The sequence below is a fragment of the Peromyscus californicus genome, unplaced genomic scaffold (genome assembly GCF_007827085.1).
Source record: "Peromyscus californicus insignis strain IS unplaced genomic scaffold, ASM782708v3 Scaffold_5__1_contigs__length_169319896, whole genome shotgun sequence".
In the NCBI taxonomy this organism is placed as follows: domain Eukaryota; kingdom Metazoa; phylum Chordata; class Mammalia; order Rodentia; family Cricetidae; genus Peromyscus; species Peromyscus californicus.
Genome location: NW_026294573.1, coordinates 104,711,276 through 104,731,387, shown reverse-complemented (window position 1 = coordinate 104,731,387; position 20,112 = coordinate 104,711,276). Strand labels below are relative to the sequence as shown.

Genomic DNA, 20,112 nt, shown 5'->3' with positions numbered 1-20,112 from the left:
AAACCCAAGGTGTCAGATATTGAATCACTACGCTGAGGTATGAAAAGGAGAAACTGAAGCTGACCTCAGGGTTTGGAGATGGGGACTGTCTTAGTCAGGGTTTCTATTGCTGTGAAGAGACACCATGACCACGACAACTCTTACAAAGGAAAACATCCAATTGAGGTGGTGGCTTATAGTTCAGAGGTTCAAGTCCATTGTTGTCATGGGAGAACATGGTGGCATGCAGGCAGACATGGTGCTGGCTACATCTTGATCAGAAGGCAACAGGAAGTGGACTGTGACACTGGACGGTAGCTTGAGCATAGGAAACCTTAAAGTCTGTCCCCACAGTGATCCTCATCCTCCAACAAGGCCACACCCACTCCAACTGAGCCACACCTCCTAATAGTGCCACTCCCTATGAGCTTATGGGGGCCAATTGCATTCAAACTACCACGGGCGGGGGGGGGGGGGGGACCTTAGGGAAGGGATTATGATTGCATGGGGTATTAGGGTGAACCCCTCATGGATGATGTTACAGCCCCTTGACAGGAGTACTGTGCCTTTTTGTTTCTTGTTTGTTCAATGAATGGCATATTTGCAGAAGCTCAATACATATCTTTGAATGAAAAAAGGAATTAGCCAACAGACACTTCTAAGGGCACATTATGTAACAGCCTTCTCTTCCATATGGGCCCATCAGATAGCCTAGTTCTGTGGTCCCTGTCTGAAACTGTTGGTCTGATGTGATTCTAAAGGTTAGTGACCCAGACCACATGGAAAGCACAGTCTGCTCTTCAGTGTTAGTTTCACAAGGAAAAAAGAAAGGGGTTCTTGTGAACACTAATTCTGTCGCTCTGGGTAGTGATGCCAGGCAGCCTCTGGATCGGTGCTCAATAGCACAACCCCTGGATGTCAATCTCATCTCCATCACGTAGTAACTGCTACTTTAGCAAGTTGTTTATCCTCCATGCGGCAGCACAATTCCTCCAAGCCTAGTGTCTTAACTCAGCGTGGCAGCTCACGCCTGTAACCCCAGCACTCTGGGAGGCCAAGGCAGGAGGGCTGCCGGACTGCCTGAGTTTGAGGACAACCCGAGCTATGTAGTCAGTTACAGCCCGAACTACGCCGTGAATGACATTTAAGGTATTTAAAATAGTACCTTTGCTCTTGGCTTTTTTATTATTATTATTATCAGTTGGGTGATAACATATAGTACTATATTTACGTAAATTCTATGTTAAGGACAAAGTATCCCCACACCTGGAAAATGGGGGGAGGGGTGATACTAGATGCTCAAAAGATAACGTGAATTGTGTTTGATAGACACAAAGTGAATGGACAAGAAAATGAAAGTGTCTTTAAAACGTAATTTAGACAAGAGGGGTCTGGGGATATGTACACATCTTCTGTTGTTTTCCTATAATTAGTTGCTAGATGCTCTGTGACTTGGTCTTTTTCTTGCCCTCTTCAAAGCGTGGAGTTTGTTGCAATGCGCCTTACAGTTCCTCGGGAACGCTGGCGGTCTGACAAGCCGGCTGTTAGGCTAGTCTGAGGGCTGAGGTTGCTGCAACGAAAAGTGGGTTACACGGCAGCACAGCCCCGCTGCTGGAGATGGAGGACCAATAGCCTCCGACAAGGCACACGGGGCGAGATGGAGCAGCCAAGGTCTTTGTGAAGGTTCCTCTGGCCACTCCCGAGCCCAGTGGGTACCTGAGGGTAAGTACCCCATGGTGAGCCTGGAGACCCGGGTGGTGTGCGCTGCCAGAGTCGGATGGCTGGGGTCTTCCCAGCCCGAGCAGGTGCTGGTGGCAGCATCCAGCCGTACCCCCGCTTTGCCTGGGTGCGGGCGGGTGGGAGCGTCGCCGCAGCCCCTGCAGCGCAGACCCGGGCCAGCTCCGGGGCGCGCTGACCTTGCCGCGGGCGGCCGGGCTGGCGCAGTCCCCGCGCCGCAGTGCCGGCTGCTCGTGCGGGCGCCCCCTGGCACCGGGACCGCCCCGCTCCTCGGCCGCCGCCGCCGCGCGCCCGTGCTCCCCACCGCGCGGCCGTGCTCCCCACCGCGCGCCACGCCCGCGGCCAGCCGAGCCGCGCGGGCCGCGCCTGGGGCTCCGGAGGGTGGGGCGGCGCGCGCCCACGGGCCGGCCGAGGGCGCCGGGCGCGGGTGCACGCGCCGCGGGTGGGCGTGCTCCGGGCGCGCGCGCCGCCGCCTCAGCCTGTCGCGCCGCCCGCGCCGCCCGCTCCCGGAGCTCGGCCCGGCACGTCGGCTCCGGAGCGGCCGTGGGCAGCGCGGGCCCGCGCGGCAGTAAGAGTCAGCCGGCCTCGGACCCGCGTCCCGCACGCGGACTGTCCCGGTAAGCGAGGGCGGGGGCGGGGGGACCCGGCCTGTCCCCCTGAGGGGCGGGTCTGCGCTCCCCGGACGGTCCTCCCGGACTTGGATGCTGGTGTGGGAGCCGCCCCCGGGGGGGGGCCCTGTGCAAACGGATGCACCCCAGGGACCGCCGCCTCTACCCCTGAGGGAGTCCGTGGGGCGACGTGAAGGGAGACGCCCAGGGCGCCCTGCACTTTTTGCCTGGTCCAGCCCCAGTGTGGAGGGCATCCTCCCCAGGGCCCCAGGGAGGCCTTCTGTGTAAGTGGAGTAGCATCAAGGTAGTCTCTGGACTTGGCTCCACGGGAGACCATCTGGGGACCCCAGGGACCTTCCCGGTGGTGTTGGTGAACCCCAGGCGATCTTAGCCTGTGCTCCAGAGATGCCCAAAAGGAACCTGTGCCTGGAAAAATTGGGTCCATTTGTGACATCGTAGCTCCAAGGACTTTGGCACTGACCTCCTATCGGGCTCAGTATGCCCTCGCTTGTACCCCCTCAACATAGTGGAAAGGAGTGGGGCCTGTGGGGCTGTGGCCTTTGTGCATTCCAGTTCCCACCCTGTCCCCATTAGAATCTCCCTTCTGTATGATAGCCCGGTTGGCTTCGAGCTGGACTTCAGGGGAGATGGAAACTGCTCCTAAGAGCACAGGGCCCAAGGGGGGTGCCAGGACCAGTGAGGCCTCCAGATCAAAGACAGGAGATCTGAGCTCTTGAGTTTGACTACCCAAAGCAGTGAGACCAAGTTTCTGGGGGGAGGAATAAGAGAGAGGAGAGGATTTTTGAGCACCCCTGTGCCGGGCACGGTGCTAGATGTTTAAACATCTTACGTAATACTTAACAACAGCTTCATAAAATTGCCCCATTTAAACATTCGGTATTTGTGATGCAGGCTTAGCACTTTGCTAACGTTAGGTCACACACGTTAGCATGATGAAGTCTGTTCTTCTAATTTAACTCAGAGAAAAGTATCAAAGAGGGGCAGAAGCAAGGGTGGATGGCTGTTAATAAGTCATGTTGGAGTGCCAAGCGTGGGGCTTTGCAATAGCATAGCTTACCCCGACGAGGACGGATTAACTGAACATGGGACCATGGGAGCAGTTGTCCACTTAATCCCCAGATTGTCAGGACTTGCTTGGGAGAACTAGAGGGACCCACAGTGGAGTCTCCTGGGGCTACCTTCCCCGCTGCAGGATCTTGAGGAAGACACTGTCACTTCTAAGAGTCATCCACACTTCCCTTGGGGCCCTCTATGTGCACCAGTGGACACTAATCCATAAATACCACTCAAGACACTTTGCCCAACAGTTCCTCTGTGCGAGAGAAGCAGGAGCATGGGAAAGATGCGAGCCAAGAAAGGCTTATTGGTAATCTGTTGTCTGGGAGAGAAAGCCTGAGTCTGTCCCCTGTCTCGCCCCCTCAACACTTTCATTTCAGCTGAATCCTAAGGGTTTAACTTTGGGCCCAAAGATAGATTCTGGCTTCTTATCCAAAAGTGGAGTGGTGAAGGGGCCAAGCCATGGAATTTACCACAGAGCCATTCTGGAGTGTCCCTGTTCATCTTTGTACTCCTCCTGCACAGCCAAACCGAGTAGCATCCTCCTTTGATAAAATTAGCCTCCTGGAGCTGGGCTCCAGCGAGAAGTGGCCACATCAGAGCAGAGGTCCATCATATAGTCAGGCTCGGTCCTAGGTTTCTTTGAAAACGTATATACCTACTTTGAGACTGAGGCAGGGGGATTGCCAGCCTGGGCTACAAGGAAAACTGTCTCAGAAAACCAAAACCAAATAAACAAGAAAACCCTGTTTTTCTGCGCTGGCTGTGGTAACCTGTGTCTATCATCCTGACACTTGGGAGGTGGAGGCAGGCAAATTGCAAGTTCAAGGCCAGCTTGGGCTACATAGCAAGTTCTAGGCCCTGTCTCAAAAACAAAAGATAAAAAGAAAAAACACTGCTCCTTCGGGCTTCTGAGATGACACAGTGAGAAGAGAGACCATGCTGTTGAGGAAACTGAATACTCTTACCAGTTGTTAGCTGGGCTTTCTTTTCCTTAACGACTTGGCTCCTTTAAGGATGTAATGGTTGTGGTGCCTCATGCATAGCTCAACAAGCAAATTCTGACAGGTTCATATTGGGTGGCACCTCTCTGTTATACACTTGTTTAATCCCCTCTCAGCTTAAACCCTCTCGTTACTTCATCTGACCAAAGTAAACACATATATTGTTTTAAGAGAAAACTGAGACCACGCCTGCACATATGGTGGAGTTTGTCCTAATTCCGATACTTCCTTGTTCGTTTGTTTGTTTGTTTTTTGTTTGTTCTTTTCAAGACAGGGTTTCTCTGTGTAGTCCTGGAACTTGTTCTGTAGACCAGGCTGGCCTCAAACTCAGAGATCTGCCTGCCTCTCTCTCCTGAGTGCTGGGACTAAAGGCTCTCAGATAGTTCTTGTTGGAGTGTTATTGTTGTATTATTGTTGTTGTTACTAAACTGATCTTTTCATCAAGGGCTCTGAGTATCACACTCCCTGGTAACCTTGGGGAAAATCACTTGCTTGATCCAAGTGCTGCCCAGATCTTGGATTCTCATTACCATCTCCTGAGGTCTAATATTGAGTCGACATTACATCTCAAAACTTGTCAGAATAGTGCCTAAGCACAGCACCAGTAGAATGTGTGTGACGGTGTTACCAGGCGGCCCAATCTCCTCAAAAATGCTTCGTTCCAAAGGAAAATAAAGGAGAACACCCCTTCCCACCTGAGTAAGCACAAATGGGTGTGGGTTTCTCAGCCTTGGCTCTTCATAGGTTCTCTGAGCACATTCTATCCACTTTTCTCTTCCAGCATTAACCATGTATTTTCTAAGTGCTTCCTTTTCTTGGACCATGGATAATAAACCTCCCCAGGTCCTTTCCCATGTTCCTGTTTTCTCCCAGTACACCTGGTCCTGAGTGGTTCATATCTATGCTAATAGTCTCCCATCTCTTCAGCTAAAGTATCCATTGTCTATCGGTCCCACACGCCTCTCTGGCAATGCTTCTTTATCCCCCAGATTTACTTATTCATATCTGATGGGAAGATCATTATCTACTCGATCATTCAACCTTAATGACTGAGCTCTGACTGGAATTGCTCTACCAGCTTTGGACCAAGAAGCTTGAACTGTCAGTGTCCATCTGGAGACATGATTATTGGTTCCATTATAGCATCTCTCCACTCTCCACCCACCTTCCAGCAATCCCCTCAGAGGTCTGCACACATCCTAAGTGCTGCCAACTGGCCAGCGCTATGCCATATAAGTAGGAAAGTTCTTGTCCTTGAGGAGTTTGCATAGAATCGGTCTGCATTTCCTCACTTGTTCACTATTAATATAAAGTGCAGGGAAAGTATTAGGGAAAATACAGCTTTACAGGCTATTATCTGGCAGTCAGTAGAGAGTGTGCCATTTTCCCAGGTGTCACCGACAACTAACTGCTAAGATGTGTTTCTACAAGCAGCCACATTCCAACCCCCCTGCCAAAGTTACTTTTGCCCATGTGTTTTGAGCGAACTGGTCACACACACTCTTGCCTTCCTCCGCTAGTCATATACTTGGATAGTACGTTACAGGTGACAAGGCCCTTTACGTATTATGACCTCTGATTTTGAACACATCTCCCGTTCCTGTGGTCCTCTCACTGAAACATTCAGTGAGATGACTGGCGCACCCTCTTTATCGTGTTTGTGTTTGTTTCTTAAGCTTATGCCTCCTTGTAGACAAAGCCCCGGTGATTCCTGCAATTACTACCTGCCAGATCTCAGGTTGAGGGAAAGAGTTGCATGTTGGAAAGCCATTGCACTCACAGCTCAGCCCTGGGGTTTATCAGGACGGTCTCTCATCATCCTGGCCAAGCTCCCCTCCCTTACTCTCCCCTCTTCCCTGAATTCAAATGAATATTCTCCTTTAAACAAATATTTTAAGCATGCTACCTCAAACCAGTTCTTTGAGCTGATGCTAATTCCTATGTGAATGCTGATTTCCTTGCCTATTTCTATCCAGCACCCAAGCTGGCTGCATAGCTCTAAGTCATGATGGAGTCCCCATATAGCTCCATGCTTGGTGTGTGTTTTTACCTCTTCCTGGAATGCTTTTTTTTTCTCATCCACTGGGTTAACTCCCACTCATCTTCAAAATTTAGCTCCAGCAACACCTTTTTTTTTTAAATCCTACACGTATGCCCCCTACACACACACGTACTCTGTGCGTCCTCACAGGCTGAGATTCCATTTGTTCATCCTACCAACAGCGATCAGCACTTGATTTGTGCCTAACACATAGTAGGCTGCACACACACACACACACACACACACACACACACACACACACACACACACACGTTTATGGACTCAGCAAGCCAGTGAATGGTAATAAAGTATAATAACTGTGTAAGTGGCGCTGCATCTGGGCTTTGGGGATCTAAAACAGGGAGTGCCTCTCCATCTTGCTGGGAAAATTCACTTGCTGAGTGCAGTCACACCAGCCAATCACTGCCAGTGTGATGTTCCTTAACTGTTGCTCTGCTTCTGGGGGAAGTCGGAGCTGTAGCTTTTAATGAAGACAGCCCAATCCCCCAGAGGCTAAAGATCATGCCATCATTTTGTTCTCGCGTATATTAAAGCTTCGTGAGCTCTCAGTAAATATGAAGCTGCAGCAGCAGGATGTCCCTCCTGCCTCGTAGCCTCGAGCCGAGGCCAGGAAGACAGGTTCACTCGGTCTTCAGCCTGTCGGCTCCTTAGACAGTCCTGAAAACCTCCCTACAGTTTGGGTGACTGTGTCTCCCCAAACAGGCCGAAGTGGATGGAAGGAGATGGGGAGGGAGACCTTCAAGGTCTGCAGACGTGAAGACTGAAACCAGTCTGTAGGTTACTGGGAGGCGGCTGACAGCTAGAAATGGCCCCGAGGACACTGGATTGAGAGACCGGAGAACAGCTGGACCGCGTGCGCTTGGGTTGCCCCAGAGACCTACAGAGGGTAAGGGACTCTGCGTGATCGCTTTTGTGGAAGTTCTTCAGGTTAGTGCTGATATGTGTGGTGAGCTCAGCGTCTGTGCTGTACTCTCAAGTCAGCAGTTCTCAAACTGGGGGCCAAGACCTCTTTGGAGGTTGAAGGACCCTTTCACGGGGGTCACATATCAGATAGCCTGCGTATCAGATGTGTACATTATGATTCCTGACAGTCACAAAATTACAGTTATGAAGTCGCGATGAAACAGTTTTATGGGGGGGGGGGGGTCACCACAGCCTGAGGAACTGTATTAAAGGGTCACAGCGCTGGGAAGGTTGAGGACCACGGCTCTAAGTTGACCTTTGCAGAGCCCAGTTCTGTTGGTTTCTATACTTTTGTAACTTCACCTTGTGTGTTATGTGGTTCTTGGTCAGTCCCTCAGATACGTGCTTCCAGGAACGAATCAGCCGGTTAAGATGCTACACTCGCATGCACAGAGGCTGCTCCTGCTCGAGTTTCGGGCTCAAACCCAGGACCAAGGAGATGCATTTTCAAGCTTCCTTCTTACGTGCTTAGCAAGCTCCCCTGCTGTGGGTCAAACTATAGTCAACGGGGCACAGAATAAGTACCCTAGACTTGGAAACGGTGGTTTCTCCTGTGTTATCATTGTGGTTATGGAAGCTGGCTAAATTCCAAAATTTCATCCCTCTCATTTGTAGACAGACGGTAGCAGGTACTGCCCTCTGTGGCCAGAAAATCACGCAGAGTTGCTGTATGGTAGGTGTTCTCACCGAAGAGCTCTGACTCACCTCTCGGGTTCCGCCTCTGAGGGGGCAGCGCTGATGTGGTGTGCTGCACTGACTAGAGTTCCTAGGACCGAGTTCCAGAGACTTGTTCCGATCAGAGTTTTGGCCAGATTTGCCTTTGTTTTCTTCAGTTTTTAGTTCTGGGAATGAAATCTAGGAGCCTGTTAGACCAGTTCTCTACCACTGAGCCGCATCCCCAGCCTTCTTTTCAGTTTTTGAGCCTGAGTTTTGCTAAGTTACCCAGGCTAGCCTTGAATTGGCTTTGAACTTGTGATTGCCCTGCCTCAGAATCCTGAGCAGCTGGGATTACAGGCCTGCATAAGCCAGCTCAGCTTCCGGCCAACATTGGTGAGAAGAAAGGATACTGGAGCCGGGTGGTGCTGGCTCACACCTTTCATCTCAGCACTCGGGAGACAGAGGCAGGAGGGTCCCTGTGAGTTCGAGGCCAGCCTGGGCTACAAAAGGAGTTCCAGGGCTGTTACACAAACCCTGTCTTAGAGAGGGGGAAAAAGGAAGGAAGGGAGAAAGGATACTAACACCATGTCTGAAATAAATTTATTTTGCCCAGTCATCTCTGCAACATTCATGTTCTGTGAAAGACAGTGGAAACCATCTAGATTTTTCTACCCTTTGTTTTCATTCCTTTTTACTCAAGCTCAACACCCCTCTCATCTATCTCTCATCTATATATCATCCATCCATCCATCCATCCATCCATCCATCCATCTCCTTCCTTCTCTTCCTTCTCCCCCTCTGTAGACCAGGCTGTCCTCAAGCTCACAATGGCCCTCCTGCCTCAGCCTCTCAAATGCTGGGATTACAGGTGTGTGCCACTACACCCAACTTTCAAACATCCCTCCGCCTGCTTCTTCGCACTTAGGGGTTTTCATTACGCGTTCCTGCCTAGGAAAGCCCTCATAGCCTCCAGAAAATCCCTTTTAATTGCTCTTGGGCCTTCCAAACAGTGTTCACGCCTATACAAAGGATCAGGCTCAAGTGAGTAAATGTACTTTACGGTACCATGCTGAATGAGGAAACTCCTGCCTGTTGGGAGGGCTGTCCTTCAATCTCTCCACAGGCACAAATCTTTATAGAGAGTGCCTGGGAAGAGAGGTTCCCTTGCTGCCTTCCCCTTCAGTGTTTCTTTACCAGCTCCTGCTGTGGAGCAAAACCTCTCCACTCCCACTTCTTTGCCCTTATAAATAATCCCATTGCATTCTAAGTAGGTGCTCTGCAAAGAATGGGTGTGTCTCGCACACACCTTCTGAGCTGCCCACATATTCGTTCTGCCTGACAAATACATCTAAACAGCCTTCTCTTGCTGAAAGGAAGATTACGATCTCTGGCATTTTCCCTTCCTCCCGCTCACACAGTCAGATGGCCATCCTCACCCACACTGTTATCTTCCACCGCCTGCTCCTACCCCTGAGGGATTTATTTTCTTATATACCACAAAACCTTGATACCTGAGACGACATCTTCCTATCTCCTTTTCCTTCTTGTTGGAGAAGAGAAAAAAAAAAAAAAGACTCCACCCACCAGCCAGAGAAGTAGTCATTAAGGATAATTTGTGGGATCTTTCACTTCCTTTTAAGTCTCCCTAGGACTTCCTCCTAGCACAGGAGAGATCAGGCTTTCTCACCGGGTGTTCGTTTTACCCGTCACTAATCAGCTCCACTTGTTTCTCCAGGAATTAGAGCTGATTGTGTTAATTTCTCAAACGCCACAGGTGCCTGTCTCGGCTATTCTGGCACACTCGCTTTTAATCAAGGTGTCTTTTGTAGTCCTCTTCATTAAACATTAAGAGATTCAGCCTTAATCTTAAGGCTTAATTCTGTTGTGTCCTCGCAGTTTATAATCAAGTCATAGCCTTGTCATTTCAAAATGATGAAAAAAAATGAACAAACAAAAAAATGGCTTGAAGTTGGATCTTAATGGCTTCCTGTTAATGGTTCTACTTCCCGTGTTTTGCCTTAGAGACATAAAGTGGTCTAGAAAATGAACCAGCTGAAGCAAAAAGAAAGTATGTTCAAAGAAACTATGGCAAAGAGTATTATGTCATTTTACTTTTTGTATTTGGTTATTTTCATTGTGTATATAAGCCTCTGGCTTCATAAAAGTTTGCCCCAAAATAAACTCCTGTAACTATTGCAGTGACTTCATGACCAGTTGAGCTATCTTGATATCTTCCAGAGAGAAAGTGGTTTCCTGACATCGAGCAGTGGGTAGAGGCAGAGCTGCAGTGTTGGGAGGTTTCTGTGGTCCAGGCGCTAATACACTGTTGATGAGTCAGTCACTCACCTGTAGAATGGTGCTCCCAACTGTCAGAGCTTGTTTAGTACCCTTATTATGTCATCACAAAAAGCCAAAAAGCCAAATGCACACTCCCAGTCAGTCCTGGAACGTGATTTTGGTGTATTTCCAACTATGTTTCAGCCCATATCTTATAATAAACATAAAAGTCTCATTACTGTTCTCTAAATCTTCTGCCATAACTTATAAGAAAGAGGCTCCGCCCATCTGTTTGTAGAGCTAGTACATTCCCTATAGCCCCAGGAGCCGCGTCGATACTGCCACACTCCGGTGTTTGCAATCTGTTACACTGATTAAAAAAGCAAAGGGATGGCTTCTGCTATTGGTTACAAATCCAAGTGTATATTATACTTGCTGTGTGTCTCAACCCACCCATTTATTGCCTGGAGTTTTTGACAGAGACTTTCCCTACCCCCAGAATGCAGCTAATTCACCGTTTGGGAACCATTGCTCTTATCTTTGTGTTTCAAAAAATTAAATCAATTTTTTATCACTTTTATAGACAAACTATAAGTCATTTTATAGTTTCCTATTGAAATTATTTCTCCCTTCACTGATTTTTTGTTTGTTTTTTTTTTTTTTGTTGTTTTTTTTTTGGTTTTTTGAGACAGGGTTTCTCTGTGTAGCTTTGCGCCTTTCCTGGGACTCACTTGGTAGCCCAGGCTGGCCTCGAACTCACAGAGATCCGCCTGGCTCTGCCTCCCGAGTGCTGGGATTAAAGGCGTGCCTCACCACCGCCCGGCTCCCTTCACTGATTTTTAAATGCTTTAGTAAGCTGGAAGAGCACGGTGGTATACACCTTTATTCTGATTTAGGAGGCCGAGTCAGGTGGATATTGTCTAAGTTAAGGCCAGCCTGGAGTCCCAGGTCAGCCAGGGCTACAAAGAGAAACCTTGTCTCCAAAAAAAAAAGGAGGGGCATAAGTAAATGTTGTTTTACAAGGGCCCACAGTTTTAAAAGAATCAGACTGGCCGGGCGGTGGTGGCGGCGCACGCCTTTAATCCCAGCACTCGGGAGGCAGAGCCAGGCGGATCTCTGTGAGTTCGAGGCCAGCCTGGGCTACCAAGTGAGTTCCAGGAGAGGTGCAAAGTTACACAGAGAAACCCTGTCTCGAAAAACCAAAAAAAAAAAAAAAATCAGACTGTTGTATAGAGTAGGGTTTTCTTCCATTCTCTCTTACTTCATCCTCTTCTTCCTTTTCCCCATTTCTCCCATCATCATTTCCCCTTTAAAAATACAAATCCAGTCTCTTTACAGTTCTTGGAGCCAGTAATCCACAGTCTCACTAGACTAACAGTAAGGTATCCATCCACAGGATGCATAGCTCTCTGGAGGCTCCAAGGGTGCACCTGTTTTCTTGCCCTCTCACATCTTTCCCGTGTCCCACCACGGAGTGGGCGTTCTTTGGCCAGTCTGTCACTGGTAGACCTCCCATCCACACACTGTCAGAAGTCACCGCTGTCAACAGCAGTGTTTTCCTTATATCCTTGTGTTTGTACGTGGTCATCTCTAAATCAAAAGGAAGAGTGTGATAAGAGTGTCTGAGTAACCTGCGCAAAGCCCTGGCCTCAATCCCAACACTGCCAAAGAAAAAGAAGTAGAATTCTTCAGTTAAAAAGAAAAAATCATGCCGGGCGGTGGTGGCGCACACCTTTCATCCCAGCACTCAAGAGGCAGAGGCAGGCGGATCCCTGAATTCGAGGCCAGCCAGGTTTACAAAATGAGTTCCAAGATAGCCAAAGTTATTACACAGAGAAACCCTGTATCAAATAAAGAAAGAAAGAATGAATGAATTGAATGAAATGTCTCAAAGACATTTATATGAAAAATAAACACATAAAAGAACTGTTCACCATGCTTTGTCACAAGAAAAATACAAATCTGAACTGCACTGAGATTCACCTCACCCCGGTCAGAACAGCTGTCACCATGAAAACAAACAACAGATGCTGGCATGGATACTGGGTTGTTAGTCCAGTCCCTATGGAAACAGCACAGAGGTTCCAAAAAAAAAAGACTAAAAAAAGGCTGTCATATTGTCCACTTCCAGGTCATGTACCTGAAGGAACCTAAAATCAGAATACACCAGAGATAACTAAGCCAAGCATAGTGAAATGTGCCTGTGATCCCAGCACTCAGGAAGCTATAGTAGGAGGACCCCAACATCCAGGCCAGCCTTGGAGGACCCCAACATTCAGGCCAGCCTTGGGGGACCCCAACATCCAGGCCAGCCTTGGAGGACCCCAACATCCTGGCCAGCCTTGGAGAACCCCAACATCCAGGCCAGCCTTGGAGGACCCCAACATCCAGGCCAGCCTTGGAGAACCCCAACATCCAGGCCAGCCTTGGAGATATATACAGTGAGTTTCATACCAGCCTAGGCTACACAGAGACTCTATCTCAAACCAAACAAACAAAAAAGTAGTTATATCTGTGCACTCCTTTTGTTATTTTGTTTGGAGGCAGAGTCTCACTATTAGACTTGACTGGTCTGGAGCTACTGTGTAGACCAGGCTGGCCTCTAACTCACAGAGATCAGCAAGCTCTGCCTCCTGAATGCTGGGATTAAAAGTGTGCACTCCCATGCCCAGCCACACCCATGTTTATTGTGGCACTCTTCACAGTAGTCAAGTTATTGGATGCCCATCCACAGATGAGTGGGGAGTGAAATGTGGCATTTATACACAATGGAATTTTATTCAGCCATCAGACAGAGTGAAATATTTACAGGAAGGTAAGTAGAACTAGAGACTGTCAAGTTAAAAAAAATAAGACAGTATTAGACAATACTTCACACTTTCTCTCACATGCAGAATGTAGACTTTTATAAAAGATGTGAAAGTAGAAGGGGCATTATTTATAAAGAGGAGGTTACCGATGGGAGAAGGGATGGGAAAGGGCAATAGAGAGTGAACATGTTCAAAGTACATTCTATTCCATGTATGAAAAAGCATAATTGAATCTATTTTTTTGTATAGTTAATAGACACAAATTTTTTGATGATTCTAAATCACAATAGAGAATCATTATCAGAGTACTTTTGAGGTTTTGGTTGTTGGTTTGGCTGTCCTGCAACTTGCTCTGTAGACCAGGTTGTCCTTGAACTCAGAGATCCGTCTGCCTCTGCCTCCCAAGTGCTGGGATTAAAGGCATGTGCCACCGCTACATAGCACATAGTTTTAATTAAATAAGATGAGAATTATCAGAAACCATAACATATAGTTTAAAAAAGGTAATTCTTAAACTTTGGGTTCAGTTACAGGTTCATAAACACATAAGCGTACCCAGTATTTCCTTATAAAATGTACTTCTTATTCCAAGTTGAAATTTAAAAAAACTTAAAAATAGGATTGGGTGTATGGACAGCTTGGTGGTAGAACACTTACATTGCCTTCCTGAGGCCATGTGTTCCATCTCCAGCACTGCAAAATAAAAATAAATAAACAGACAAATACTGATCAATTTTTTTAAATTAAAAAACATCCCACTTAAAGTATTGCAGGAAAGCAGTGGAGCTGGAATTTAAAATTGCTTGTATTGAAAATAGCAGTAAGGGGACTGGAGAGGTGGCTCAGTGGTTAAGAACACTGGCTTCTCTTTCAGAGGACCCAGGTTTGACTTCTAGCACTCACGTGGTGACTGACAACTGATTATAACTCCAGTTCCAGGGGATCTGACACCCTCTCCTGGTCTCTGTGGGCAATGCATATACAGTACACAGACATGCATGCAGACACAACACCCCTACACATAAAATAAAAAGAAATAAATCTTTTTTAAAAAGAAAAATAGCAGGGAAGGGTTGTGTGTCAATTTAGCATTCCTCCTCTTGGTGTATCTTTGGGACTTGCCTTCCTACCTAACATAGAGCATAGCTATCGCCCATGAGGCATCTGGGCGGTGTTGGTGTCATAGCCCCACCTAGAACCCTGTGGTCTAACTTTAACATACACGCTCCTCTACACTCCTTAACTCTGACAACCCTCATTAGGCCATCTGGGCTTGTGAAAGAACATGAACGTTCTAATGACGAAGAATATATGCTCCAGACACAGGCTTTAACAGACAGTCCAAACTAGATATCTCAAACTGGAGTTAGCTGCCAACTCAGGGAAACGGGGTAGGAGAGAAACTGGAAAATACAGAGTAGAAAATGTGAAAACTACGTAATTCTTTCTTTAAAGCTTAGATCCTGCTTTAGTTTCTTGTCTATTGCTGTTTCCTTGGTCTATATCATGACCAAGGAAACTCTTGTGAAAGAGCGAGTTTAATTGGGCTTATGATCCCAGAGGCTTAGACTCTGTGATGGCAGGGTGAAGGCGTGGCGCCAGGTGGTTGGAGAAGCACCTGAGAGCTCACCTCTTGATCCACAAGCAGAAGGCAGAGAGAGCTAGCTGGGAATGGCAAGTCTTTGGAAACCTCAAAGTCCACCCCCAGTGGCACACCTCCTCCATCAAGCCCACATCTCCTAAGGCTTCCCAAACAGTCCCACCAACTGGGAACCAGGTCCTCAGACATATGGGCCTGTGGGGGCCATTCTCATTCAGAGACCACAGATCCTGTCAGCACTTTGTGGTGTGCCCATTATCAGTAGACTTGCATATTTTGAACATCTTTCCACAGTGACACGCTTGCACCTTAATGTTTTTCACACCCTTGGGTCTTCCCTGTCCTGTGCTATCAATTTTTCTTTTTATGTTACGAACAACACATCTGTTTTTAAATTTAGATTTTTAGTTATTTGTACGTGGAGAGCAGTATTGCTTATAAGTGCAGGTGCCTGTGGAGGCTAGAGGGAATCCCATCCCCTAGAGATGAAGTTAGAGGCATTTGTGAACTGCCACACATGGGTGCTGAGAACGGAGCTGGATCCTTTAAAGGGGAGCAACATGAGGTTTAGCTGCTGAAATGTCTCTCCAGCCCTTGATATTTATTTTGAAAAAGGAAGGAGGAAAGTATTTTTTAATCAGAATTTACTTTGAGGGTCAGAAGAGACGGCTCAGTGGTTAAGAAGACTTGCTGCTCTTCCAGAGGACCTGAGCTGAATCCTAAGCACCTACATAATGGTTCACAACTGTTTGTAACTGCATTTTTTAGGGAATCCGATGCCCTCTTCTGGCTTCTGAGGACACTAGGCATACAGGTGACATGAGATATACATATGATCAAAACACTCATAAAAATAAAATTATTTTTAAAAAGGAATCTACTTTGATTGTCCACTGAGACATGACTTCCTAGATCAGTGGTTCTTAACCTTCCTAATGCTGCCACCTTTTAATACTGTTCCTCCTGTTGTGGTGACCCCCAACCATAAAATTATTTCATTGCTAATTCATAACTATAATTTTGTTACTGTTATAAGTTGTAATGTAAATATCTGTTATGCTACCCTGTGAAAGGGTCGTTTGATCCCAAGGGGTCATGACCCACAGGTTGAGAACCATTGTCCTAGATCTTTTCAATAAACTTTTGCTACCATCCTGTAAGATTCATTCACAGTAAACATTCTTTAATTTTATATGTCAGGGCTTTTTATCCTTTTGAGTTTTATTTTAAATTTTGTAACTAACTAACATGGAAGAGGCAGGTCTTCTCAGTTTATCAGTTCAAGAATATAGGTTTCTGGTGGCGTACACCTTGAATCCCAGCACTCAGGAGGCAGCTCTGTGAGTTTAAGGCCATCCTGGTCTACAAGTGAGTTCCAGGACAGCCATGGCTACATAGTGAGACCCCATCTCAAAAACAAAACAAACAAACAAACAAACAAACAAACAAAAAACAAATCAAAACCATGAGTTTGCTTGCTAACAGTAAGTTGCAGGGTAGAAATTTGTACCACTGTGGTGCATACAAGCGATAAATATTTCTGGAAAGATTATGTGGCTGTCACAAGACATGGTACATAGTAAGGTTTTATTTAGAAAAGTAAGACTTCAGCCGGGCGGTGGTGGCACACACCTTTGATCCCAGCACTCGAGAGGCAGAGCCAGGTGGATCTCTGTGAGTTCAAGGCCAGCCTGGGCTACAGAGTGAGATCCAGGACAGGCACCAAAACCACACTCAAAAACCCTGTCTCAAACCGTCCCCAACCCCCCAAAAAATAAGGCTTCTTGACAATTAACTGAAAAGATTTGGCTTGGGTTTTTTGTTTTTGTTTTTGTTTTGTGTGTGTGTGCGTGTATAGAGGTGTGTGTATGTATGTGTGTATGTGTGTGTATGCATGTATAGAGGGGTGTGTGTGTGTGTTTGTGTATGTGTGTGTGTGTGTGTGTGTGCAGAGGTGTGTGTGTATATGTGTGTGTGTGCACGCGCATGCATGTATGAGGGGTGTGTGTGTGTTTGCATGTATAGAGGTGTGTGTATGTGTGTGTGTGTGCATGTGGAGGCCAGAGGCCAACTTTGAGTGTTATCCTTAGGAGCCATCCACCTTGTGTTTTGAGACAGTGTCTCTCACTTGGACCGGGACTTGTGGACTAGGCTAGATCTGCTGCCGTCAGATCGTCTCCAGTGTCCCGTGCTGAGGTCACATGCACACCATCGCACCTGCCTTTTTCTGTGTTTCTGGGAATCCAGCTCTGGTCCTGTGTGTGCACAGCAAGCACGTTACAGACGAGCCGCCTCCCCAGCCTTTGGCTTGGTTTTGTTTGAGACAGTGTTTTCCTCCATAGCCCAGGCTGGCCCTGAACTCAGCAGTCATCTTGCTTCAGCCCCCAGAGTACCAGGATCACAGGCCTGAGCCACTGTGCCTGGCTTTGAAAATGTTTCTTAACATCTGTTTTGGTCTAGATAGCTCACGAGGGTGGAGGTAGGCGTTGCGCACGGTGAAATAGAGGAAGCCGGTGTCGATCAGATGATCACCCCATTGAACATGTGATGAGGAGAGCAAGTGCTCCAGAACGAAGAGCATGGTTCTGGGAGCACTCCAGTCTGGAGTCTGCGGTGACTTCCCCAAAGAAATGGTACTTGAAAAAAGCCGGGAAGAGGGGGCAGTAATGTCAAATAAAAGCATGTCAAATAAAGGCTGCAGCAGGCCTAGTAGAGCTTGGAACACAGAGAAGAGAAGGGAAGCCCAAATGTATGGTGCCTCATACGCCATAGCAAAAAGCACAGATTTGAGTGATTCGATCCTGACAGCTGTAGAAAGCCCCTGAAAACATCTGTGCTGTTCCAGATGTTCCCAAGTGTCCCGGGATCCCTTAACCCAGCATCAGAATCCAGTGATTCCTATAACGTATTCCCAGCTCTCTGGCGGGACTTCTAGTCTTCTAGTCTTTTTAAAACTGCCATCTACCATTTTGTCCTTCAGCCACTTAGTTACCAGTTTATCCCTAAAATTCCCTAATTCTGTTTCCATGGCAACAAATGCACTCAGTGTCATACCTGCTCTTACTTCAGTTCAAGCCCTCCGCCTCTACCCAGGCTAGTATAGTAATCTTTAGCTGTCTCTGCCTTGCCTTTTACCCATGGCCACCTTTCCCCCAAATAAACTGAAGATAGCTTCTCACACATTCCCTAAGGTCCCCTGTGACCTGATAGTGTGGTCTCACACATTTTTGAACCTTAAAAATAGCCAGATGGCTATATAGTTTGTACCATAAAATTTACTCATTTAAAGTATGGCACTGAATTATTTTTAGCATACGCACAGCTACACAATCATCACCACACTCTAACATTAGAATGTTTTTGTTGCCCCCCAAATAAGGCCATGCCCATTAGCAGCCACACCCACCCACAACTTCTGTGCAGACTTAGGGAAGGACCAACCTATTTTATTTCCCTAAATTCACAGGACATTTCACATAAACGGAATCACAGAACCTCTGCTTTCCCATAAATATCTCCTTTCAAGGCACATCCATGTTTAGTGTATGCCAACACTTTTTTGTGAGAGAAGGCTATCCCATTGTATGGATAGGGGACGTCTGTTTATCCAGGTCTGATTGCTTCTTTGGAATCTGATGTTTAGAAGCTTGGGTGGTGTGGTGCTGTTCCATCTCCATTTCCTATGATGAGTGCATAGTGCCTTGAACTTGGTACTGTTCAGTCAGCCTTGATTAGAGTGTGCTGAGGGTGAGGTAAGATGGACTGTTGCTCTGCTTAGAACAAGCATTCCTCGGCCGTCTTCCAGTGAGGCTCCTAAGAGTAGGAACGAGTAGACCAGCTTTGCGATGTGCTGGGTCATATCCTTGCCTTCCCCCACTGTACTGTGGTCATGCAGAGGATGGGGGTAATATTCCTTTTAACTTGTGAGAAGTTATGGCTCTTATTGAAGAGTATAAAAGCGAAGGTGAAAATGTGAGTGTAACATTCATAAAGTCTTAGAAGAGCAGCAGGTACCTACCTTGAATAGGCCCATTGTCTGTGAGTGAGAGACCTACAAGAGGGGACCGGGGGATGTTAGTGACTTTGACCACATACATGGAGGTGACAAAGTTTCCCGACTGCCTCATTCAGGAGACTTAGAAAATAGAAATTCATTCACTCTGGCTTGAAAATTAGCCAGCACTCGGTCAGGATAGACCCTGGGTGGACTGTGCACAGTACTTACTGGAGGTGCTTTCTTTCAATCAGAAAACCTGAAATGTGTTAGGTCTCCTTCTAGGGAAGAGGAAAAATTTGAGATCTGGAGTCGCAACCACCTCAAAGTAGCAGAGACCTGATGCCCCTGGGCTGGACCAGCTCTCCAGTAACATGGAAGACAGTTACCGCATATGTATAGTACTCTCTGCTTAATTAAGCACTATTTTTCTTCTTTCTTGTATATGGTGTGTGTGTGCGCGCACACGCACACACAGACGTACATGTTTTGCTGAGGTCAAACCCAGGGCCTCAAGCATGCAGCACAAAGCTCTCTACTGTGGAGCTGTATCCCCCGCCCAAGTTCATTCTCTTATGTTGTCCTCATGGCAGCACTGTGAAGAGTGCTGAACAGATAGCCCTCAGTCCACCGATGGGAAAACCAAAACCACAGCCAGCCGGAAGCAGAACCACGCAACGTCTTCTGACTTCTCAGCGTGTGCTCTTGCTACACTATTTAATAGTACCTGCCTTTTCCGCGAATGGCTAAAACTGATTTTGTCCGCAGAGCCATGGGGGTGTTGATGTCCAAGCGGCAGACGGTGGAGCAGGTGCAGAAGGTGAGCCTGGCTGTGTCAGCCTTCAAGGATGGGCTACGGGACAGGCCTTCCATTAGACGTGGGGGTGAGCTGCCAGGGTCCCGCCGCGGCACTGTGGAGGGCTCTGTTCAGGAAGTACAGGAAGAAAAGGAAGCAGAGACAAGTGGCCCCGTGGTCCAGGAAGAGAGCAGTATCAACCGTGCAGCCTGGGAGCGGCTCCGAGATGGGCGTGGAATTGAGCCTGAGGAGTTTGACAGAACCAGTCGATTCACACCCCCTGCCTTCATCCGACCCACCCGGAAGCTGGATGACGACAAACCTCCAGATATCTGCTTGGATCCCCGGGAGGCTGTGAGTGTTCTGTTAAGGCAGGATTCTCCTGTCTTAGCCTTTATAAGGATCAAAGAACAGGACAGGGAAAGCTAGGTGTGGCTGAGGTGAGACTTGGAACCAGAAGATGGAGTTGGGTTCTGAACAGTCCTTTTCCCACAAGACAGGTTTAAATGTGTCTCGGTAGAGAGTGCTTGCCTTGCATGTTCAAGTCC

At 47.5% G+C, this 20,112-nt stretch overlaps 1 protein-coding gene across 11 annotated transcripts in view; it reads left to right on the top strand.

The window, feature by feature from the left end:
• Positions 1–999: 999 nt before the first annotated feature.
• Positions 1,000–20,112, top strand: part of Phf24 (PHD finger protein 24) — a 29,938-nt gene continuing 10,825 nt past the window's right edge. Inside the window, exons 1-4 of one of the 11 annotated variants that reach the window (XM_052715276.1) lie at positions 1,001–1,128; positions 1,459–1,701; positions 19,537–19,588; positions 19,700–19,918. In XM_052715276.1, coding sequence (XP_052571236.1) covers positions 19,541–19,588; positions 19,700–19,918 — 267 coding nt within the window. In that variant the 5' untranslated portion in view covers positions 1,001–1,128; positions 1,459–1,701; positions 19,537–19,540. Of the gene's footprint in view, positions 1,129–1,454; positions 1,702–2,191; positions 2,334–6,838; positions 7,395–17,234; positions 17,408–19,536; positions 19,919–20,112 lie in introns of those variants that run through there. The other 10 variants (XM_052715270.1, XM_052715275.1, XM_052715274.1 and 7 more) reach the window with 10 other exon arrangements.